The following is a 25,758-nucleotide window of genomic DNA, read 5'->3' as shown; positions in this document are numbered from 1 at the left end:
TATTTATTTATTTGACAGAGAGTGGGAGAGTACAAGTGCGGGGAGTAGCTGAGAGGGAGGGAGAAACAGGCTGCTTGCTAAGCAGGGAGCCCTACACAGGGCTCAGTCTCAGAACCCTGGGGTCACAACCTGTGCTGAAGGCAGACACTTGACCAACTGAGCCACCCAGGCACCCTGTATATGACTTTTATTGTGTTAAGGTTAAGGTGTATTCCCTCTAAGCCCACTCTGTTGAGAGTTTTTATCAATTTTAAGTTTTTATCTTTGTATGCCCATAGCTCTGTGTAAACAGTTCTTGTGAAATAGTCTGGTACCTAAATTATCTTTAAAACTTTGTTTTGGAGGAAAAATGGGTTCTGAGTTCTATACAACTGGCTTATAAGTCAATTGATAGAAAACAACTAAGATAAGGTGTCATTTAACTTAGTGGGGGAGGTAAGGGAACAAAAGCAGATAGCCCAGACATTCATTTATCATTTGGGGAGTACTTTTTTTTTTTTTTTTTTAAAGCACATTAACTTTTATAGATAGTTGCATTGTTAGAATTACTTTATATTCTGTAAACACACTCATGATATGAGTATTTGGTTTTCTTCAGGGGTAGATTTATCTTATTGATGATAATTTTGTTCATAAAAGGACAAGAAATGGGATAGAAGTTTTCACATTAAAAAAAAGTCATTATTTGATTTTTGAGAGTTTTGTAGGGCTGATGATAATAAATTATAACAGCTTGGAATTGTAATAGTTAAGATTATGGTGCCTTGCTCACCCCTTCCTGGAGTCTGTCTTTATGAAGTAGTGGAAAATGTACTAGCTTAGTAGGGAAATTAAGGTTATTTGTTCATTCTAGATTTTTATCAAGTAAGACTGTTAACTAGGGGAGTAGACTAATATTTCATGGGCTCCCATCATTTTTCAGGCACTATGTTAAGTGTTTTATATGTTATCTATCTATATATATTTTATATATAGTATATTATTTATATTATTTAATTCTGATAAAAATGTTACTTGATGGCCTTCATTTTACTGAAGAGAAAACAGGCTATGAGAAATGAACTAGCTTGCTCAAGATTTCACAAGTAGTAAGTTGATGGTGGAGATTAAAATCTGGGTTTGTCAGGATGCCTTGGTGGCTCAGTTGGTTAAGCATCTGCCTTTGGCTTAGGTCATGACCCTAGGGTCCTCAGATAGAATCCCTATCTTCCTGCTCAGCGAGGAGTCTGCTTCTCTCTCTCCCACTGTCCCTCCCTGCTGCTTGTGCTCTCTTGTGCTTTCTCTCAAATGAATAAATAAAATCTTTAAAAATTCTGGGTTTGTCAGTTTTTCTCTCCAACTTTATAACATTAATCTGTTTGAGCCATAGTTCTTCACCTGTAAAATGAAGTTGGAGTATGTCAAGGTATACAGATGTATGTCTTGCTTCTAAAATGAAATAGTAAATTTTCCTTGGTTAGCAGGAAAAAAAGTGATAAAATTCTTTTTTTTTTTTTTTAAAGATTTTGTTTATTTATTTGTCAGAGAGACAGGCACTGTGAGAGAGAGAACACAAGCAGGGGGGAGTAAGAGGGAGAAGCAAGCTTCCCGCAGAACAAGCAGCCCGATGTGGGGCTTGATCCCAGGACACTGGGACCATGACCTGAGCTGAAGGCAGACGCTTAATGACTGAGCCACCCAGCCTCCCCAAAAGTGATAAAATTCTTAATTTTGTTTGACCTTATTAACTTTCTACCCCTATACAACAGTGCTAAAAATAACAAACATAATACTAAAACTGCCAAGTGTATGCCTATTTTGATAACTTCTTTTGTTTGGATTGTGTAGGGCATGATTATAATTTAATTATGCAAACTTGTAATACAGTAGAGTAGTAGAGGATGCAAAAATAGATGAGAATAACTTGTCCAACAGAAAAGTTATGATGGAATTATAGATTTTGGGTGAGATGCCTTCAGAGACATTTTTTTAATGTATAATAAGAATAGGTTGTACTTGAAGTAGTGATGTTGCACATTACTACATTATTGAAATTAACTAAAAAGTAAATAATCTTTTCAATTTTTTTAAAAGATTTTATTTGTTTATTTGACAGAGATCACAAGTGGACAGAGAGGCAGGCAGAGAGAGAGAGAGGAGGAAGCAGGCTCCCTGCTGAGCAGAGAGCCCAATGCGGGACTCAATCCGAGGATCCTGAGATTATGGCCTGAGCCGAAGGCAGAGGCTTAACCCACTGAGCCGCCCAGGCACCCCAATCTTTTCAATTTTTAAAGCATATCTCTCTGAGATTTATTTGACTATTAGAATAGGACTTGATAACTTAAAGGATTTTGAATCTAGTAGGTTGAATTGGGAACATGCTGCTCTAGATACGTAATTATTCTTTAGGTAAGATCAGATGGAGAAAAAACCCGAGTGGAACGAAGACCTTAATAGGGCCAAACTTTGTAATCAGACCCACCTAGGTTTGAATTTGAGCCTGCCACCTACTAATATTGTGTGACTTAAGGTGGGTTACTTACCTCAGCCTCAGTCTCTTCATGTTTACTTGGGAATCATAATGCCTAGCTTTTAGTATTATTGGAAAGCTTAAATAAAGTATGTGTAAGGCATGTTAGCTTCATGTGGTAATGAGTAGTGGCCAGTATTATTAGTAATAACAATCTTATTTTCATTAATTTAGTATTTCTCAAGAGAAAGGAATGTGGAATATACCAACCAGCTGGCAGGTCACAGAGGCCTTACCCTCATTAGGAATTTTAATTATTGTTGAGTAGGTTCAGGGAGAGTAAGATGCATACTATAGTTGGTTTAACTCTGTTTAATCTCTATTACTTTTTGTCACATTGATTTGGGGTTAAAGTTGAATGAATCCTTAAATCAGAAATAGGATTTCTTTTTTGGTTGAATGACATCAACAGTTATGCCACAATAAGTAATTACATTTAAATACTGGCTAATGACTTGTAAATTATTTTTTCAATGTTAGGTGAAATCTTCCAATTAGGGTACAAATTTAGAGGATTAACTAGGTGTCATATTAGTCTATTAGGATTTTTTTAACTTTAAAATGTTTTAAAATTTATCACTTAATATATAAGATACCGGAGTAGATTGAGTAATAAATACTTGTGAACCCATCTAGAAACAAAATGCCCTGTGTGCTTCTATCCAATGTCGTACCCTTCTCTCCTCTCCTAAGGTAACCATTATCTAGAAATTTATGTGTTTTTTTTTTTTTTTTTTACGTTTGTGCTTCGTTTTTATGTACCATTTGTACATATGTAGCATTTGTGCTATGTTTTTATGAACAATATATGGTACTTTATTTGCAACATTTTATATTCTTAGATAATTTAAAAAAATTCAGCATTATGGTTGAAGGATTCATTCACTTGAATTGTGTGACTATTGAACATTAATTTTAGGTATTCCATTCTATACCTAATCCATGTTTCCATTCTTTGTTGGTGAACAATTATATTGTTTACTTTTTTCTTTTGCTATTACACAAAGTGATAATTTAGGTATTCTTGTTACGTGTTGAAGTGCTTTGTAGACTGCACTGCTTATAGTGAGAATTCTGTCATCTTTTCTAACTAGAAATTTAACATTTTACTTAAATCACTGCTTTAAGATTTTGAGATATTTTCATTGGCTGTTTTAAGAACTGTTGTCATTGATCTTGACCAGCATGTTTTATTGTTCTCATAAAATTTTCCAACAAAAAGACTTAAGCTATGTAAATTCTCTTAAGTTTTTGAATTTAGGCGAGATGCCATTAAAATGTAGAGCAGATGGTCATTTGAGTATTGGTAGAATGAGTCAAAAGCTATCATCAGGTGGTTCATTTAATAGTGGCAGATGTCTTCATAAAGCGTAGCAAAGAAAAAGAGCATTGAGTCTCTAGGGTAATATGGTATTCTATAGGAAGGAGAAAAGGGACTAATAGGTTTAGTTAGGGAATTAATTTTTTTGAAATGAACGTTTTAAGGAATAACACTTGCAAAGGCTAAGGAGGTTTAAACTGGGAGGGAATGGTTTTAGAAGCGAATGAATTGGGTGGATGTCTTAAGGGGAAATGAGCTACTGAAGTAAGAACTCAGTGAAGTGTTGGTCTTGTTTATTAAATACCCTTTCTCCTTTTTGTGTTTTCTTTAAATATCAACTTTTGTTTTAAAGCCAATTAATTGCATTCTCATTAAAAATTCTGTAGTGCTCAGTTTGATGGTGGAGGAGGCTGCTTTGTTTACTCTTTTCAGTTCTCAGCCTTGTCTAACAGCTGTTCCAGTAGCTTTGCTGGCATTTGAACTGTGGGAACCAAGAAAGGATTTGGATGTGCTTTTGTGTGCATTAATGGTTTTCCTGAGGTATTCTCTAAAACCATGAATTGTAGTTTTTTTTTTTTTTTCAAATGAGTTATCATTGTGTGTTTAAATAGCTCCTTTTAAAGAAAACCTATACTTAGGTTATGAGCTCATGAATGTTGTTATCATTGTGCTTTGTGGAAAATGAGCTTAGAGATGAAAAATATGTCAATAAGCGAATAGCTGAAAACTGGACTTTTCATTCTTTGGTCAGATGGGGAAGGTGGGATACATTTTCCCTTTGCCTTTTTCATCAGTCAACTCTTATTTGAAGAGCTGCATAGTTAAGGATAAACCTCTTAAGTGCTTATTGGTACTGATTTGTTTAGTGCATTTTACTTTTTGTGATGACAAAGAAGACCTGTTTTAGACCTATTCAGAAACTTAACAATAAATGTGTAGACATTTATTGTTCCTGATATTTGATATTAATTATGATGTTTTGGTCATGGTGCTTTCCAGGGGTAAGACAGTTTAGCCTGTGACTGCAGGCATGTGCCAGTGAGGAGTGTAGCCAGATAAAGTATATATTTTATTTTCATGTAATAGCTCAGTTAGAGTAAGGGTTAAAAGAAACAAAAACTTCTAAGTTGTAGTTACATACTCTGTTGCTAGAGTATTTGAAAGTTGGTCTCTGTAAATATTTGCTGTAAATACCACGTTTTTGTTTTTATTTTAATTTATAGATGACATACATGAGCATCTCTGATGATATATTAATGCCCCTACTCACTCAGCTGCTTTCTAGAACTAATAAACACTCAGTGTAGAAGATTTAGAAAACCATAAAGGGTAATCCCATTAGTACATTTTGGAGATTATCTTTCTAGGTTTTCTGTGCATGTGTATTATGTGTCTTATATAATGGTATACTGTAGTTCTTTGCTACTACTTTAGAAAATAATAATGAGTTTATGAAAAAAATATAGTTTACCATATCAGTAATATTTCTTCTACAACATGGTTTAATTGCATAGAATTTCTCTCTATGCATTACCATAGTTTACACATAAATAGTCCCATATTTTTGACATAGGTTAATGTTCAATTTTTGTTTTTATCTACAAAAATCTTAGTATCTTTGGATGTACTTTTTAAAAAATTTGAAGACCGGGTCATAGTACTTTTTTTTTTAAGATGTTATTTATTTATTTATTTTGAAAGAGAGAGAGAGAAAGAATGAGCAGGAGCAGGGTGAGGGCAGAGGGAGAACCTGACTTCCCACTGAGCAGGAAGCCAGATGAGGGATTCAATCCCAGGACCCTAGGATCATGACCTGAGCTGAAGATAGATACTTAACAAACTGAGCCTCCTAGGCACCTGACAGTCTTTAAGACATTTGAAACATTTTGCAAGTACTTTTGTAAAGGTTGTATGAATTTATATTTCATTCTTAGTGAAATCTTATTAGCTTAAGTCTTTGCATGCATGTGTTTAATCTGTGCCAATTTGAGAGGATAAAATTAGTCTTGTTTTGTGTTTTTTAAAATAAATTATGAAAATAATATGGTTATAATAAAACAATTCAAAAGGATGTAGGAGAAAACATGAGTCCTCTCTCCTTATCCTCCTGCACCCCGAACCACTCAGCAGTTTGAGGTGGGTTTTCAGATTTTCTATATATTGTATTTTTTGTATAGTGTGTGTGCTCATTTGGGCATGTGTGTGACTTCTAGGTTTCATGTTATCTTAGAAAGACTACTCAAAATTGTAAAATATGTTTAACTTCTTTTTTCTAGCCCTTTTATGATTTTCTATTTTTTTTTAAAAAGATTTTATTTATTTATTTGAGAGAGAGATCACAAGTGGGCAGAGAGGCAGGCAGAGAGAGAGGAGAAGGGGAGAAGGCAGGCTCCCCAAGGAGCGGAGAACCTGATGTGGGGCTCGATCCCAGGACCTTGGGATCATGATCTGAGCCAAAGGCAGAGGCTTTAACCCACTGAGCCACCCAGGCGCCCCTGATTTTCTATTTTCATATTTAGCTTTTCAGTTTATCCTTATTTTCGATATGTTGTAAGGAACTATAACAAAGTTCATACTTTTTAAAAAACTTGCTTTGTTTCAGTTAAAATGGTTACAGATTACCCCAAAACTTACTGGTGTGTAGAAATTTCTATGTTCATTGCTTCCATGGATTGGGGATTTGGAGACAGTTTGGGGAACAGTTAGTCTCTGCTCTGCAATATCTGTGTGACCTCTCCATGTTCTTCTCTATCGTGGGTGGCTTCAGCGTAGCCAGACTTAATGATGAAAAAACTCTCAAGGCATGCAGGGTATGAATCCTGAGGGAGACATAAAGACAGATACAGACAGACAAGTGGCACCTGCACTGTTTTACGATCTAACCTTAGAAGCTGTACACTGTTCCTTTTGCTTCCTCATGTTGACTGTGGCAATTGCAAGTGTCCAGATTCTGTGGGAAGGAAAATAGACTCTCCTTTTAGTGGTCATCTGTCATTGTCACATTGTCAGAAGAGCAATTAAGGTGAATATATATTGGTGTGGCCCCCTTTGGAAAATACTATCTACCACCCCTTTAAGCCAGGATAAAGCTAGTAGAATTGGAGAGAAAACAGAAGTCAGGAAGATCAAGGACTTGATGCCTATGGGTTAGAAAACTAAAAAGACGTAGAAAGTAACAAAAAAAGTATAAATGAGATCATTCAAGAGAAAACAAATAGATAAGAGATATTTAGGAACAAACAGTACACTAGAACTGCACTTTTTACCTTAAAAAAAAGAGAGAGGGCACGCCATTAACAACAACAAAAAAAACACATACTTAAAATTGCAAGTCCAGGGACGCCTGGGTGGCTCAGTCAGTTAAGCATCTGCCTTCAGCTTGGGTCATGATCACAGGCTCCTGGGATGAGTCCCATATCATATGTCCGGCTCAGTGGTAGAACTACCATTATTTACACCTGTGTAAATAGTGTGTAACTTTCTTATGATTTGACCCCTTTTTTCTAGCCACTTTAATTTTCTTCCTTTCTGTTCTCCATTCTACACTAGGGATGATACTTGAAAGCAGCAGAGGGTCTGCCCACAGTAGCATAAAATAGTCATGGAATGAAATCAGCAGGTACTGATATCTGCCCAAATACACTCAGACATTTGTGTGGCAGGAGATGCGGAAGAATTGCACATGAAACATATTTGGTGTAGGGTGTCCTGCTCTTCGGTAGTTCACGAGGCATCCCATCTTCCTTCTACTGTTCTTCCTCCCACCCTGTTTTTTTTTAAACCATCTCAGTTCAGGCACAAGTTTATCTTCATGTTTGACTCTTTATTTAGAAAGTAGTTACCTTATGGGATTTTAAACTTGAATATAGAAAATTAATTATGCAGTTTTTTCCCCTTACCTGGAAGCAGCAGTAGTGTATTAGTTCTATTAGAGATTAGTAATAACATTACTATTTTTGTGCTCTAGTTCTCGCATATGTAGTACATTCTTACTTGATTCTTAGAACAGCCCTTACCTTTAAAGAACATAATGCCTCCTCCAAAGGGAGCTGAGGTTCTTAGAACTAAAATGAATCCTTTTATTTAATTATGGAAATTTTCTAAACTTAACACAAAATAGGGAATTATATAATGAACATCCCTCTTACCCACCTTCAACATGAGCATCTTGTTTCATTTAAACCCCACCTTCCTTCTCTGCTTCCCAAATTCTTGAAATAAATACTATTATTTTTTTATATAAATACTAATGTTAAAATGACTCTTCCAAGGGCACAATAACAGCTAGTGAAAGCCAGAACTCAAATCCAGGACTGTTAGTGTTGAATGGACAATACAGCCCTTGCTTGTAGTTCAGTATTGGGCCTGATCATACATTGATACTGATGTTCACAGGTCTCACATTGTTTAAAAAACTTCTAGTTTTAATTTATCAGGTGATCTAAAGAGAATAGTAAGATTTTATTTATTTTTTATTTATTTGACGGAGAGAGAGAGAGAGAGCACCAGTAGGGGGAGCAGCAGGCAGGGGAGAGAAAGAAGCAGACTCCCTGCTGAGCAAGGAGTCCCATGTGGGGCTTGACCCCGGGACCCTGGGATCATGACCTGAGCTGAAAGCAGACGCTTATGAACATTATTCCCAATCTTGTTACCCAAAAAGTTTAGTTATTTTCATTACTTTATAGGGGTAACTTTTATAGCTTTTTTTTTTTTTTTAAAGATTTTATTTTTATTTGGGGGAGAGAGAGATAGGAGAGAGAGCATGGATGAGGGACCGAAGGAGAGGGAGAAGCAGGTTCCCCGCCAAGCAGGGAGCCTGAGATCGTGACCCATGACTTGAGCCAAGAGCAGAAGCTTAACTGAGCCACCCAGGTGCCCTCCCCCCTTTTATAGTTTTAATTGTCTGTCATTCATGTTATCATTTTTAGTGGAGATCATATTGCCAAATGCTTATTTCCTTTTTTCCAGACTGTAGTGTTGTTCTGTAAGGAAAACAAACTAACAGCAATCTTGACTATAGTATATTGTTTCCTTTTATACTGAGAAACTTACTTGGTAATCCTTTTCTGAAGTTTGTTGTTTGGGGTGTGGAGGTTTTCTTTCTTTCTTTCTTTTTTTTTTTTTTTAATGTTTTTTCTTTTTTTGTTTTTTTGGGTTTTTTTAAAGATTATATTTATTTATTTGACAGACAGAGATCACAAGTAGGCAGAGAGGCAGGCAGAGAGAGAGAGAGGAAGGGAAGCAGGCTCCCTGTTAAGCAGAGAGCCCGGTGCGGGGCTCGATCCGAGGACCCTAGGACCATGACCTGAGCTGAAAGCAGAGGTTTTAAACCACTGAGCCACCCAGGCACCCCAGGTTTTTCAATACCTAGGGATGGATGCTTAAATTAATTGGTAGTTTGTTTCCATGATATGAGGTGAAACTTTTTTTTTCTTTTGGAGTAATTGTTAACCTGGAGAATAGGTTGAAATTCCTCAAAAGATTCTGAATGTTTGAAGTCTGAAACATTTACGTGGTAGTAAATGATTCTTCTTTCTGTTGCTAGATTGAACCTAAGTTTCAGTTTGTGGATGACAGCAAAAAAAAGTGTTACTGAGAAGTACTCTTACTAATGAAGAAAGAAGTTATAGAAAATGTTTAATTTATAATTTATACTGTTTAAAATCCTTGAAATATGTTGTTTTGAAACTATATATGGTACATTTGAAATAGTCTTTCCCACTTTATTGAATTACTTTTTAAAATGCTGTTATTTTTTCCCCCAGGGAGTAATATTCAAGTAAATAATTCTTGCAGTTAATGTAAGCATGTATCTTTGTTTTAATAGGCATCAAGCATGATGGAACCATGTGTGATACCTGCCGCCAGCAACCAATCATTGGCATTCGATGGAAATGTGCAGAATGTACAAATTATGATTTGTGCACTGTTTGTTATCATGGAGATAAACATCATTTAAGACATCGCTTTTATAGAATTACTACACCAGGAAGTGAGCGGTAGGGTAAAACAGTTTTTCTTCAGTTGTAATTCCTTGTTGGCGTTGAATTTTTTATACTATTTAGCCTTAAAAATAGGATTTGGAAATAGCTGCTGACAACTGGTTTAGTACCAGGACATAGGAGTTATTAGGCTAATGTGGACCAGGCCTGCCATATAGTGAGAAAAGAGCTCTGTGAAGATGGAGTTGCATGTATTTTTTCAGAATAATCTGGGCTAGTCTATCTCTGGCATGGAGACTTGGCACTCCTCAGTATTTGGAAATGCAAGGGCAGCCCAAGAGAGTCTCACTATTTTCTTCTTACTGTGCATTCTCTTCTGTTAATCGCTACCAGATGAACACTGGGCCCATTGATTGAATCAACAGGCGTTCATTAAGACTATGTAGCAGCTATTATGCTTGTATAAATTTGAAGATAACTAAAATATAGTATTTTTTTTCTTAAGATTTATTTATTTGAGAGAGAGAAGAGAGTACAACTAAGCAGGGTAAGAGGCAGAGGGAGAGAGAGAATCTCAAGCAGACTCCGTGCTGAGTGTGGAATCTGACACAGGGCTCAATCTGACGAGATCAGTGACCTGAGCCGAAATCGAGATTTGGACGCTGAATGGACTGAGCCATCCAGGTGCTCTTAAAGCACAGAATTCTTTTTTCTTCTTAAAGAGTTTATAAGTTAAGGGATTATTTGACCAGGAGTGAATATCATTTGATATTTTACACTGTATACAGGGATTATTAGTATTAAGTGTCCTAGAGAGAGAGGAATATGAACTGTGAATTGGTATGGAGTTTTAGGTGATTTTATATAGATAGATAAGAATAATGTATAGGAGCAAGAATTTAGCCAGTCATACGGAAGCAGCAGGAATAGTAGAAAAATGGATTTAGGTATAAAACTGTCCCACCCAGTTCAGGGACACCTGGGTGGCTCACTTGATTGTCTGTCTTTCGCTCAGGTCATGAACCCAGGGTTCTGCAATTGAGCCCCATGTCAGACTCTCTGCTCAGTGAGGAGCCTGCTTTTCCCACTTCCTCTGCCTGCTACTCGCCCTGCTTGTGCTATCTCTCTTTCTCTCTGTCAAATAAATAAATAAATAAATAAAATCTTAAAAAAAAAAAAAAAAAAAAAAAGAAAGAAAGAAAAAGACTGTCCCAGTTCAAATCCTGGTCCTGCTTTTATTAACGGAGTAGTTTTGAGCAAATTGTTTCTTCTTATCCTTTTGCTTACAAGTTTTAAAGTTAAGGTATAATAAAGACATTCTAAAAATGAATAGAATATTGAAGTAAAATTACAAAACAAAAGGAAAAACCCCAAACCTTATTGATTTTATGAATGAGAAGGATATAGAAGAATGAGGGAAAGATGGCCTTGGAGAACTAAGCTGGTCAAGATTTTTGAGGGTAGAATTTTTCAAGGTCCGTAGTTCTCTGTAAGTATTCAGTACTTTGGAAACAAGTTAGCGTTAGGTTACATCCAGGCCACCGATATATTACTTGGCTTGTACTGTGCTCTAAATTTTTGAACGCACACATGCACACGCACACACATACCCAAAGACTGTCAGCACTGGGCATTTGTTTGTGGTGATAGTTGGCTGACAGAGGAGCATCTGTACCCTTAAGACAAATCATGGTCTTGAGTTCACCAGAGCCCCTACCACTGCTTCTTGTCTTCCTGAACCTGGGATCAAGTGCCACTTGCCATTTGTCATTGCTGTGGTATTACCTTTTTGGCCTTAATTTATGTTACTTCTCTCACAGTTGTAGGGGTTTGAGTTTGCCACTTTTAAAGTGGTGAAGGATATAGTAACACTCTGAGTGGTTAGGCTGGATTCATATGTTGATTCCATTCCATTATTATTTAGGTTTTGTCACCCTGGATAAATCACTTACCTCTCTGAGACTCTGTTTCCTCATTTGTAAAATGGATAAAATAACATAACAATGGATAAAATATACTCTTTAGGAGTATAGTAAACTTTTAAACTTTTGTAAATGTTTTACTTATAGTAAAAGCTCAGTAAATATTAGATGTAATTTTTCTCCTGTTGTCACCATTATCATCTGTGGAGTGTAAAGGTATTTATGTGTCATGCTGTTAACGTATTAACTAGAACAAATAAAAATCTATCGTATTTTTAAAATAGCCTTTTTTATGATTTTTTTAAAAAAATAAATTGGCGTGCCTCAGTGGCTCAGTTGGTTGAGCATCTGACTATTGGTTTTAGCTCAGGTCACGATCTTAAGGTCATGGGATCGAGCTCTGCGTCATGCTCTATGCTCAGTGGAAAGTCTGCTTGAGATTCTCTCCTTCTCCCTCTTCCTCTGCCCCCTCCCCATGCTTGCTTGCTTTTTCTCTAAAATGAATTTTTAAAATCTTAAAAAAATTACTGGCGGGGGACCTGGGTGGCTCTGTCATTAAGCATCCAACCCGTGATTTCAGCTTAGGTCATGATCTCAGGGTTGTGAGATCAAGCCTGGCATTGGACTCTTTGTTGGGTGTGGAGCCTGCTTGGGATCATCAACCGCCCCCCAAAACATTTACATATATATAAATAAATTACTGTTAATATACTTTTATATAAATTAAAATACATACTTTTATTTTTAGGGTTCTTTTAGAGTCTCGTAGAAAATCTAAGAAGATTACAGCCAGAGGGATCTTTGCAGGTGCCAGAGTGGTACGAGGAGTGGACTGGCAATGGGAAGATCAGGATGGAGGAAATGGACGAAGGGGAAAGGTGACTTTTTACAATTAATTCATCATGTTATTCTATAATATTGTATATTCAGAAGATTTTTACTACTATAACTGAATTTCTTGGCCCATTTTTTTCTTATACCAGTAACAGTTTTTAAAATTTTTTTTCTGGAAGAATAAAGATTGTTCCCACGTTGTTGTAAATATTGATATTCATTGAGAAGGTTGTTGGGTAGATTTTACCTTTCTGCCTTTTGGCTTCATGTTGCCATTTTGTTGGCCAGAAGGCATTTCTGAACATGCTTTTTGGGCCAGTCTTCCCTAAGTAGTGTATCATGCTCTTGACTTTCTTTTTATTAAGTTTTAATTTGAATGTACTTGTTTTATATTTAATTCTTTTGAGGCCTGTTTCTGGGGTAGGGGGGAGAAGGGTAACTCTGTTACCCTTCTCAGGTAATTGTCCAGGAGTCAATTATGGCAGTTCTTCTTTTTTCTTTTAAGATTTTTATTTTTTTATTTATTTGACTGGCAGAGATCACAAGTAGGCAGAGAGGCAGGCAGAGAGAGAGAGAGAGGAGGAAGTGGGCTCCCTGCTTGAGCAGAGAGCCAGATGTGGGGCTCGATCGTAGGACTCCGAGATCATGACCTGAGCCGAAGGCAGAGGCTTTAACCCACTGAGCCACCCAGGCACCCCCATTGCAGTTATTCTGAAGGGAATTTTGTATAGCTTATTTGATTGGGATGGGATAGGCAGAGATATTGGAGTAGCTTAGTATAGATCCTTTTGAATTGAAAATTTTTAATGTTTTTTTCAAATACATATTTTCTTTTTTTCCTAATACATGTTTTCTGAGTTATTATTTGAGTGTTCTTATGTTGATTTCCTTTGAAATAATAAGGTCTAATTTTAATGTTTGGAAGTCAGACAGATCTGTTTTAGCCATTATATTTTAAGTACTTTGATTTTCACTAAGGAAGCAACTTTGCTTTTTTAAAAAATTTGGTAAATATTTATTAAACACTTAGTATATGCTAGGTTCTCTTCCAAACATCAGGGATATGGCATTGAACAAAAGAGACAAAGTTCCCACTTTGCTGTAATGTGTATTTTAATTAGATTTGATAGGCAAAAAATGTAAATCTAAATTCTGTGACTGTAGTATAGGCTGTGGACCAGCAGCATAGGTGTTATGTGACAGCTGGTTAGAAAGGTAATAGGTCCCCTTTCTTTTAGACCTCCTAAATCAGTATCTTCATTATAACAAGATTCCCTAGGTCATTTATATGCATGTGAAAATTTAAGGAGCCCTGCTTTGAAAAGGAAAATAGAGTAGTAAGAATTTGCAAAAGGCGCCATCTCTAGATGGATGGAATGTTATGGGGCATGCTTGGCAAGGGTGTTGCAAAGAGAAGGCATGCTTTTGTGGGTGGGAGCAGGAACAGTCTTGCCCCAGTGCATAGGTCTTGGTAAGTAGAGTGTGGGCTGGATGTAAGGCCCAGTCTTCTCTTTTGTGACGCCGCTTGTATAGTGAACAACTTTCACAATAACTTTCACAGTGAAAGTAGTTCTGTATAAGAAAGAAGAATGTATAAAATACGTGAAGGTTTAAAGAGTAGTAGTAAAATGAACACTTTTGTTCCCACTATATAGATTAGAGAATAGAACGTTATGGGTACCTTTAAAAGGCTACTTTTTATCCTTTTACAGTTGTAAGCGCCTCCAAGATAATGGATATTTGATGTCCTTATTCCATTGTTTTTCTTTCTTATTGTAGGATAATGCTGTGTCCCACAACGTTTAGGATTTCATTTTTGAAAAGACTAGTAGCAAGCACAAATTTAGTTAGTGTAAGGATAGAGTAGAATTACCACTTATAGATTAAAGCTCCCAAGGCAATATAAATTGAATAGTCTCTGGCTAACCTGTCTTGCTTCCCTGGTAGTTGACAGGGGTAGTCAGTGGCCAAGGTCCTGGGAAACACAGGGCTTCACACAGGACCTGAGGCAGGACAGAAGTGGTGGCCTTGGCCAGGAATAGTTACTTTTTTTTTTTTTTTAAATTTTATTTATTTATTTGACAGAGAGAAATCACAAGTAGATGGAGAGGCAGGCAGAGAGAGAGAGAAAGAGAGGGGGAAGCAGGCTCCCTGCTGAGCAGAGAGCCCGATGCGGGACTCGATCCCAGGACCCTGAGATCATGACCTGAGCCGAAGGCAGCGGCTTAACCCACTGAGCCACCCAGGCGCCCCCAGGAATAGTTACTTTGAGTTACTATGTATTTTTTGTTTCTAAGCTTACTGTGGTCCAACTCAAAAGTTTTATGAGTAGGGCAAAGCAGAACATAATAGTGTGTAGTATCTTACCTAATTTTTTTTTTTTTTACCTGCCTCACCCCACCACTATTACCGCATGTGTCCAACTAAATTGGTCGGTGTGAGCTATATTAAGGGGTACATACCAGCCCAGGCTGAGATTACAGTCCTGACATGGTCTTTGGCCCACCACACGCCAACATGTCCCATGATTTGAATGGTGATAACAAAGTTCGTATACAAAAATAAGCATGTCAAGTGTAGGCTTTGGGAAACATGATGCAAAGACACTGTGGAAATGTGTAGTGTATTTTTTTTTAAAGGTTTTATTTATTTATCAGAGAGAGAGAGAGAGAGAGAGCACAAATAGGGAAAGTGGAAGGCAGAGGGAGAAGCAGGCTCCCTGCTGAGCAAGGAGCCTGATCTGTTGGGCACTTGATCCCAGGACCCATCATGACCTGAGCTGAAGGACAGACACTTAACCACCTGAGCCACCCGGGTCTTCCCTGTATGGTGTAGTCTTCTTCTTCTTCTTTTTTTTTAAAAGCAATGTTATTTATTTATTTATTAGACAAAGAAAGAGAGATAGGGAACATAAGCAGGGAGAGCAGGAGAGGGAGAAGCAGAATTCCTGCTGAGTGGGGAGCCTGATGCAGGGCTCGATCCCAGGACCCTGGGATCTTGACCCGAGCCAAAGGCAGACGCTTAACTGACTGAGCCACCCAGGACCCCTGTGTTGTGTATTCTTCAAGGGTTTCTCAAGTACCAGTACTCTGTTAGTATTTGAAGACTATTTTCATTTTATAAATGCTTTTGAATATGTGTCAATTGTGTTTTACATAGGTTCATTAGATGTATTTCTTTCTTTTAAGAAAACTTTTTATTTGAAAAAAGTTTTATTTATTTGAGAGAGAGAGCGTGTGTGCGAGCGTGGGATGAGGCTGAAGGAGAGGGATAGAGAGAATCTCAGGGAAAATGCCATGCTGAGTACAGAGCCTGACTCGGGGCTCAGTCTCATAACCCTGAGATCATGACCTGAGCTGAAATCAAGAGTCAGATGCTCAGCTGACTGAGCCACCGAGGTGTGCCTAAAAAAACTTTTTTTTATGAAGAATTTCAAACATAAATCAGAGTAGAAAGAACAGTATAACAAATTTCCATGTACCCAAAACCCAATTTCAAAAATTGTCAATGATTTTTAAAAATGCCATTTATTTGTTGAAGAAATCAGGTTCTCTGGATTTTTCCTGTTGATTCTTTATGGTATTCTTTTACTTGTTCCTCTAACACTCGTGTTTCTTATAAACTAGTTGCTAGAGATAGAGGCTTGTTTAGATTAGGGTTCAATTTTGTTTTGGCAAGAGAACCTCATAAGTTGTGCACTGTGCTCTCTGGTACATCACATCAGGCATGCAAAATCTGATTATATTATTCTTAGTGAGTTTAAGATTGATCAATGATATTGTCAGGTATTGTTAGTTTCTTTTCTTCAGCAACCTTTTACCTAATGGTTTTAGCAGCTATTCTACACATCTTTCTTAATCAGAATAGAAATTATAAAATTAATGTAGTTACTTTCTTAAGCCTTCTGTTTTGTTCCCCTCTCAGTAAGTCAGATCATATTAACAAATGAAGGAATTTCATTTAGGATTCAGAGCTTAACTAATGAACTTCCTTATATCCGAAGTAATTTGAAATATAAGATGAATTTGATTTAAATAAATTTTGTAGTCTTTGTTTTTTAGTCAAATGCATTTTTGTGCCCCTTATAAAAATACAGACTTATGGGGTGCCTGGGTAGCTCAGTCGGTTAAGCAGCTGCCTTCAGCTCAGGTCAAGATCCTAGGGTCCTGGGGATTAAGCCCCACTACTAGCTCCCTGCTCAGCAGGGAGCCTGATTTTCCCTCTCCTTCCTGTTCGTGGTTTCTTGCTATCTCTGTCTCCTTCTCAAATAAATAAAATATATATTTTTAAAGTTTTTATTTATTTGGCAGAGAGAGACACAGTGAGAGAGGGAACAGAAGTGGCAGGGGGAGTGGGAAAGGAAGAAGCAGGCTTCCTGCTGAGCAGGGAGTCCAATGCAGGGCTCGATCCCAGGACCCTGGGATCATGACCTGAGCCAAAGGCAGATGCTTAACGACTGAGCCACAGAGGCACCCCATAAATAAAATGTTTATTAAAAAAAAAAATATATATATATATATATTTTTATATATTATATTATATATAATTTTTATATTATATATATTTTTATATTATATATATTATATATATATATATAGACGGACTTACTTGATCTAGCATTTTTAAAAAAGATTTATTTAATTAATTTATTTTATAATATAATATAATATAATATATTATATATAAATTTTATATTATATATATTTTTATATTATATATATATTATATATATATATATATATATATAGACGGACTTACTTGATCTAGCATTTTTAAAAAAGATTTATTTAATTAATTTATTTTTAAAAAGATTTTATTTATTTATTTGACAGAGGGAGAGAGAGAGAGAGAGAGAGAGAGAACGAACACACAAGTAGGCAGAGAGGCAGGCAGAGAGAGGAAGGGAAGCAGCTCCCCACCGAGCAGAGAGCCCGATTCAGGGCTCCATCCCAAAACACTCAGATCGTGACCTGAGCTGAAGGCAGAGGCTCAACCCACTGAGCCTCCCAGCGCCCCTGATTTATTAATTTTAGAGAGAATGCAAGCATTGGGGTCAGGGGCAGAGGGAGAGAGAATCTTAAGCATGCTCCATGCCCAGCATGGAGCCTGATGCGGGGATCTCATGACCCCAGATCACATCCTGAGCTGAAAGAAAGAGTTGAATAGTCAACCGATTGGGCTTAATCCCAGGACCCTGAGATCATGACCTGAGCCGAAGGCAGAGGCTCTACCCACTGAACCACCCAGATGCCCCTCATTTTTTAAAGTTTATATGTGTTAATATTTCTTATAATGTACGATTTATTTCAAAATTAAAAATAAATAGACTTATGTAATAACAATTTAAAATCTTTCTCAGATGTTTGATTAAATCTTAAATCCTTTTTATCTTTACAAAAACATCATAAAACATATAACTTGCAAAATGATTTTTTAAATCAGGGTAAAAATAAGGAAGGATTATTATGTATCTTTTTTGAAATAGGTTATGCTTTAAAATTACGTTTTAAGGTCCTGCTTTTAAAATTATATTTAACATCAGCTTGGCATTCTAAGTAACTGTAAGGAGTGGCTGATTAATTGTATCTGGATGGAGAAAAGTAATGAGTTACACATGTTCAACTTCCCATTCTTAGCTATAGACTGGTTTACTTGAGAACACCCTAATTCAGCACTCATTGTGTATTATTTTTATGCTGTTGATTCTTGGCCCTTAAGGAGTAACAACCCCAGTTGTTGTTGGTAGTGTTTTTGTTTTGTATTGTTTTGTTTTAATGTCAGAAGAGCTTATGAATCATCTGTTGTGTGTGGTGCCTAGATATTGTGTCTGGGTTTCCATTGTAGGCTTGGTGTTTTAGCTTGGGTTTCTTCCCTTTTGGGGCAGCTGAGGAATATAGTGCTGGAGGAGTGATGTCAGCTCATCTTCCTTAAACATTGGCATCAAGCATTGTGCCACAGCTTTCAGCTCACCAGCGAGCAGATTTATCTTAAATCATTCTGGGTATCTGGTCAAAGATCTTCAATTTTGTAATGAATAATGGGTTTAAAATATACACTGTTCTTGGGGCACCTGGGTGGCTCAGTGGGTTGGGTCTCTGCCTTTGGCTCAGGTCATGATTTTAGGGTCCTGGGATTGAGCCCCGCATCCGGCTCTCTGCTCAGTGGGGAGCCTGCCCACCCCCCGCCTCCTTCTCTGCCTACTTGTGATCTCTCTCTGCAAATAAATAAATAAAATCTTAAAATAATACACTATTCTTAAAGGGAACACTTTAAGAATCAAAATTTAACATTTTGTATTGAGTTCTGTATATTCTGGTAATCTATTACTATAATCACTAAGCCTCCCAATTCAAAATTTCTATAATGATTTTAGAAATTATCTTATAATTCTGGAATTATATCTCTAGTTATAATTGAGTTATATGGTTAGAAGTGACATATGTTTGACAAGTGTTTTTCATGATCCTGTTACATAAGATGATGGCTGAAATGATATGTAACATTATAAATGTAATTAAAAGAACTAACTTATCCTCTCTCCTTTAAAAAAAATTGTTTTCCCTGACAATTCTCTTAGGTAACAGAAATCCAGGACTGGAGTGCATCAAGCCCACATAGTGCAGCATATGTTCTCTGGGATAATGGTGCTAAGAACCTTTACAGAGTTGGCTTTGAGGGCATGGTGAGTAGTAAGAATCACAAAAGATAAAAATATTGGATAGATGAAGGAAGGGAAATAAAGTAGCCCTTATTGTAATCCTTTTTTTTCCTTTTGTCATATTCTTTTGTCAGAATATAACCACCTGAATCATGACTTTGCAGTAGGAAGAAAATCTGTAAAGTGAGGTTATAATAAACTTTACATTTTTAGTACATTTGCTTATGCTGTTTGATAGTAAATATGATTTTGTCTTCAGTTAATATTTGGATAGCTTGCCGTATATTGACCGTGTAGAGCTGATCCCTTATAAATCTGAGTTAGGGGCTTATTTACTAAAATCTATCAAAAAGATTTAGAATCATCTGTAAGGCTGCTCCTCAGGATGGACATGGACTATGGTATTATAATGAGGTTTTTATAGGATATTCATATTCTAGCTCTGGTAGCTATTAAAAGTATAAATTATAATAAGTGTTACAGTTGTTTTTAAGGAGATTTTTTCTCCCCCTCTATATTTAAAGAGTAGTGTTGGTAGTTGAAAATAATCTTGGGAATGCAAGCTGGTGTGGCCACTCTGGAAAACAGTATGGAGGTTCCTCAAAAGTTGAAAATAAATACCTTAGGACCCAGCAATCACACTACTGGGTATTTACACCAAAGATACAAATGTGGTGATCTGAAGGGGCATGTGCACCCTAATGTTTATAGCAGCAATGTCCACAATAGCTAAACTACAGAAAGAGTCAAGATGTCCACTGGCAGATGAATGGATAAAGAAGATGTGTGTGTATGTGTGTATATATGTGTGTATATATATATAATGGAATATTACTGAGCCATCAAAAAATGAAATATTGCTATTTGCAACAACGTGGATGGAACTAGAGGGTATTATGGTAAGTGAAATAAGTTAGTCAGAGAAAGACAATTACCATATGATCTGACTGATATGCAGAATTTAAGAAACAAGGCAGAGGATCATAGGGAAAGTGAAGATAAAATAAGGGGAGATCAGAGAGGGAGACAAACCATAAGAGATTCTTAATTTTAGGAAACAGACTGAGAGTTGCTGAATGAGGTGGCTGGGTGATAGACTTTGGGGAGGGTTATGTGTTGTGAGCACTGGGTATTGTGTAAGACTGGCAAATCACAGACCTGTACTCCTAAAACAATACATTATGTGTTAATTAAAAAAAACAAAATTGGTGGGAAAAAAAGAAAATGACCTAAAAACACTTCGAATTACATGCTTAGGAGAATAATGGTGGTTTATTCAATGGATTGCTCTGTATTTCTGCATTTCATGGATCACTGTTCAAATGTTGACCTCAGCTATTTAATTTATGGAGTACAACTAAATATTAATGCCAAAGTATTAATACCTTTTATATCTTTTCCATCTCAAATACATTCCTCCTTCAAAGAATTCTTTAACTTTTGTTTTGTCCCAACTGTTTTATGCCCCTTGGTAGGAGGGGAAAATATCCCACTGTCCCTTTGCTTTTTAATTTATTCCATTTATATGGAATAATGGTTATCCCATGTCCATAGCCCATATTCATAAATCCATTTATGTGGAATAAATATATTTATATGGGATAAGTTAAAAAGCCAAAACGTGAATCTAAAAAAATACCTGATTTGCCAATTTTAATACTTGCAAATAGCATTAGTTTCCAGGTTTTTTTTTTTTTTTTAGTATTTTTATGCCTCCTCCTGTTTTTAAATTGTGAATTTTGGGGGGATTCTGATTATTGCTTCAGAAGTTATATGTGCAGAGGTACTTAATGAGCAGTATGTATATATATATATATATATATATATATATATATATAGTGTGTGTGTGTGTGTGTGTAGGTTGATCCTTTTTGATGGCTGAGTAGTATTCTGCTGTATGGTTATGCCATTATTTAATAGTTCTCTTAATGGTATCTGGGTTTTTGTTTTTTTTTTTTTAATTGTTGCAAACATTTCAGTAAGCATCCTTGTACACATTTATGCTTGTATTTTTTTAGGATAGATTCCTAAAAGTGGAATTATTGGATTAAAGTATCACATTAAAACAATTTGATCCCTTGTCTCTTTGGCTAGGACTGAGCGAAATGTGATGCTCTAGTGGCAAAAGAAGCTATAAAAAAGGGAGTTGAGTTGTGTGTGTGTGTGTGTGTGTTTCCCTCTCTCTCTCTATAAGGGAGCTCCTTTCCTTAATACAGTAAGTATATACTGACCCCTTATGCTATTAGGCACTTTAAAATAAATCTAAATGTTTATAGTAACTCTCAAGGTTGCTCTTCTAAGTTCACATTTTCTGACAACTGCCTCCCTGTTGAGATACTTAAAAAATAATTTGTTTTCTTATAAAAACTAAGTGGGAAGGAACTTGAGTTGCCCAAGTTAGGAAGTAAGGACTAAAGTTTACATAAATAGAAAAATTAACTGGCTAAGGAATCAAAAGACTGGATTGGGTCCTATCCGTTTGTATTTTCTGTTTACCTTTGGATAATTTTCTTTATTAAATGAGTTAATACCTGCCTTGTGTATGTCATAAAATTGACTGAACAGAGCAAAATGAGTTGTGCTGTTTCATTTTGTAAAAGTATCTTTAAAATGGAATGTATTATATACATTTTAAATACTAGGTATTTGTTGAGGTCTTATATGTGTTTTTGTAAATATTTTAATATAAAGATCTAGGCATCTTAATTTTTAACTTTGAAGGAAAACTAAAGGTAAATGAAGTATAACCTATCTGAGGATCAGTCTTCTAATTTTTTTTTTTTAAAGATTTTATTTATTTATCAGAGAGAGAGAGGGGGAGAGAGCGAACACAGGCAGACAGAATGGCAGGCAGAGGCAGAGGGAGAAGCAGGCTCCCTGCTGAGCAAGGAGCCTGATGTGGGACTCAATCCCAGGACGCTGGGATCATGACCTGAGCCGAAGGCAGCTGCTTAACCAACTGAGCCACCCAGGCGTCCCCAGTCTTTTAATTTTTGATGGGTGCTTTTGAAAGCAGTGTTTAGTGTGACTGTTAACCTAGAGCTACTAACTTTTGTGGAGGGTATGTTCTGAATGAACATTTTTGCCTATTTTAGGTACTGAGCTATACTTGAAGTTTTCAAGCGTGATTTTTCTGGTTTCTTTTCTTCTTAGTCTGATCTCAAGTGTGTCCAGGATGCCAAGGGAGGTTCTTTCTACAGAGATCACTGCCCTGTGCTAGGTGAGTCAGCAGACTAGTGAAAATTACTAAATAGTTTGTCAGAATTTATGAAATCAGAAAATGTTTAAATTAGGCTCTAAAAAAAGTTATTTAAGGAGATACTTTTTGGGTTTTATTTTGGTTTTTGAAGTATGCATTTTTTAAATTTATTCAGACTCTGAAGAAGTTGTCATATCTTGAGAATTGATATACTACTTATGTGTCATAATCTTTTTGAAACCTTTGTCTTTTGGTTATAAACATGTTGAAAAATTTTGTTAGACATACTGAATTTGTGTTAGACTTTCAGTATGAGTCTTAAGTATTGATAATAGAATCTGACAATTTAATGCTTATAAATTCCTTAGAATTTTTGTAAAATCGCTTTCTAAATATAAAAATAAAAAATTAAGGTTATATAATTAACAAATTTTCATGTGTCATTAAATAAGAAAAAGATAAGAAAACAATATTTTCCTCATATTACGGATTCTTTATTGCTGGTGAATATTTACCACATTCTTCTGATTAAGGCTTTAGTCTCCAAATGCTTGCCTATGTTCCTCTTTTTAAATAGCTTTATCTCCCTTTTGGCTAAAAAGTGCTGTTTTCTTATAGCATACCCTGGTTTTTTTTTTTTTAAAGGAGAATGTGGAAGAAATATCTATATTTTTGACAAGATCATCCCTTTTTCTTGCTTTCAGAAACTTCCTTGTTTTGTGTCTTGCCTTCAGAGGAAAAGTGTAGAATCAGCATACATATTTTGGATCCCTTGTCATGGTGTTTTCTGATCATGAATCCTGACTAGAACTAGTTTTAAAAATAATCTAAGGAAAGAACTTACAAATATTTAAAAATGTTCCTTAGGAAAAAAATCACAGGGGTCATTTGGTAAAAAGTACTAAGTAGTTCAGAGAAGAAAATAATTTCAAGGTTCTCTTTCATATTTTCTAGCTAATTATTGTGACTATAGTTAGTTACCGAACCTCAATAACGTAATTGTAGTGTAGTTATTGCATGAATAGTCAGCAAGTCATCCAGGCAGAAAAGTGAATGTTTTCAAAACCCCGAACTTTGATATAGGTTTGCATAGTCTAATAGATTCTGCTCTTGTTCAATTGTTGTAAATCATCACATTATTTGAGTTTGTGAGTCTGATTATTTTCTTTCTTTTGATGCTAACTCCAGAATCTGATATTTATTGAGTATTCTCTCAAAACATTTTAAGATTAAAGATGAAAATATGTAGAGCTTGTTTTTATTTAAAAATAATGCAGTTGCATGATATTGTTGTGGTTTTCCTTTTCCTCTCTCAACTCCCTCTATAATTACAGGCGAGCAAAATGGCAATAGGAATCCTGGTGGATTGCAGATCGGTGACTTGGTAAATATAGATCTTGACCTAGAAATTGTACAGTCTTTGCAGCACGGTCATGGAGGCTGGACTGATGGCATGTTTGAGACTTTAACTACAACTGGAACTGTTTGTGGCATTGATGAAGATCATGACATTGTAGTACAGTATCCAAGTGGCAATAGGTTGGTAATATTTCTTAATTTTTAGTAATGGTAAATAAAGTTAGTATGTAGAGGAAAGAGCCTTAGAGAAAGCAAATAATGTGCTATAATCAAAGACTCCTTAAAGCTAGCTGTTAGATAGTAGATAAAAATCCAGAATATGTTGGTAAAGTGGAGGAGAACAAGTGATAAGAAGTGTGTGTGGTATGTATATGAATTTATATGAATATATTTATGATACAATGTTTTATTTACTTTTTTCTTTCTGCTGGAGCAGAATATGTTGTATCAGTATGAGGTAAAATATAGTTAAAAAGTTTTTTGTTCACAATGGACTGTATCAGTCTGAATGAGAAGAATAAAATTAGAACTCTGACCCGTATCTCCAGAGAGTCATCTCTTGGTAGCATAGCTTTTTCTTGTGCATGTATCAGTCCTTATTAGTAACATCAATTGCATGCATTTCTTCACTCTGTACCTTTGTACATACAGTTTCTTCTATGTGCAATACTTTTTTCTCCTTTTTTTGTCTGGATTAACTCCTCTGCATCCCATAAATACTGCGTTTTTGTGTTTTGGGAACCTTCTCTCGTATTCCACTCTCCCTGGTATATGCATTCCTCTGTTTAGGTCTCCTGTTATATATGAAAATGGTTATTTATTTTGCCTCTAGGTTGCAAGTTTCTTGGAGGTTTTTATTTATTTGCTCTTAAGGGCTAAAATATATTCAACTGGGGTGCCTGGATGGCCCAGTGGGTTAAAGCCTCTGCCTTCGACTCAGATCATGATCCCAGGGTGCTGGGATTGAGCCCCGCATCGGGCTCTCTGCTCAGCCGGGAACCTGCTCCCCTTCCTCTCTCTCTCTGTCTGCTTGTGATCTCGGTCTGTCAAATAAATAAAATCTTAAAAAAAAAATTCTGTTCTTTAAAACATAAAATAAAATATATTCAATTTACCAATATGGTTGTATTTTAAAGAAAAAGTGGTAGTTAAATTGAATAGTTGTCAAAGCTTTATTACTGACATATACATAAAGAAACGAACTTGTTGAGTTCTTTAGGGGAGGAATTCTATATAGATAATGAAACAATTAACATGAAATTGCTTACCAGAGTGTAGAATTAACTCTAATTATGTTAAAATCTTAAGGATACATGTGATAATACCAAGAGATGAAGAAAAACCTTTGACAGAATTCCACTTCCTTTCATGATAAAAACTACATAAAGCAGTAACAGAAGGGCACTTCTTCAGCCTGGTAAAGGGCATCTGTGAAAACCCACGCTAATATCATACTTGGTGGAGATTGAATGCTTTTCCCGTAAAAACAGGAACAGAATAAAAATGTCTGCCCTCCCCACTCTTACTCAGCATTGTTCTAGAGGGTCTAGCCAAGACAGGCAAGAAAAATAAATAAAAGGAGGAAGTAAGAGAAGAGAAGGAGTTAAACCATTTTTATTCACAGGTGATATGATCTTGTATATAAAAAGCATAAGGAATTCACAAAAATCTATTAGAGCTAATAAGTGAGTTCAGCAAAGTTGCAGGGTACAAGATCAATGCAGAAAAGTCAGTTGCGTTTTTGTAGATTGGCAATGAGCAATTTGAAAATGAAATTAAGAAAACAGTTTCATTTATAGTAGCATCATAAAGAATAAAATACTTAAGAATTAGTTTAGCCCAAGAAGTGCAAGACTTGGGGAGCCTGGCTGGCTCAGTTAGCAGAGCATGTGACTCTTGATCTTGGGGTCATGAGTTTGAGGCCCTATTGGATATAGAGATTTTTTTTTTCCTTTAAGATTTTATTTATTTGAGAGAGAGAGAATGAGCTGGGTGAGGAGTAGAGGGAGAAGCA

General features: G+C 36.0%; 1 protein-coding gene and 1 long non-coding RNA gene across 3 annotated transcripts in view; one reads left to right on the top strand and one right to left on the bottom strand.

Annotated features, from left to right (window-relative positions):
- LOC309847890 overlaps nt 1-25,758 on the bottom strand; it is a 407,011-nt gene that overhangs the window by 47,091 nt on the left and 334,162 nt on the right. The window lies entirely within an intron of this gene.
- Nucleotides 1-25,758, top strand: part of MIB1 (MIB E3 ubiquitin protein ligase 1) — a 131,249-nt gene that overhangs the window by 12,026 nt on the left and 93,465 nt on the right. The window contains exons 2-6 of the mRNA XM_082698744.1: nt 9,658-9,829; nt 12,443-12,572; nt 19,106-19,210; nt 22,340-22,406; nt 23,720-23,924. Of these exons, the coding sequence (XP_082554870.1) occupies nt 9,658-9,829; nt 12,443-12,572; nt 19,106-19,210; nt 22,340-22,406; nt 23,720-23,924 (679 nt within the window). The remainder of the gene's footprint in view (nt 1-9,657; nt 9,830-12,442; nt 12,573-19,105; nt 19,211-22,339; nt 22,407-23,719; nt 23,925-25,758) is intronic.

The sequence above is a fragment of the Mustela nivalis genome (genome assembly GCF_964662115.1).
Source record: "Mustela nivalis genome assembly, chromosome: 14".
Taxonomy (NCBI): domain Eukaryota; kingdom Metazoa; phylum Chordata; class Mammalia; order Carnivora; family Mustelidae; genus Mustela; species Mustela nivalis.
Note: the sequence above shows the minus strand (reverse complement) of the source record. Positions and strands in the feature narration are given on the sequence as shown.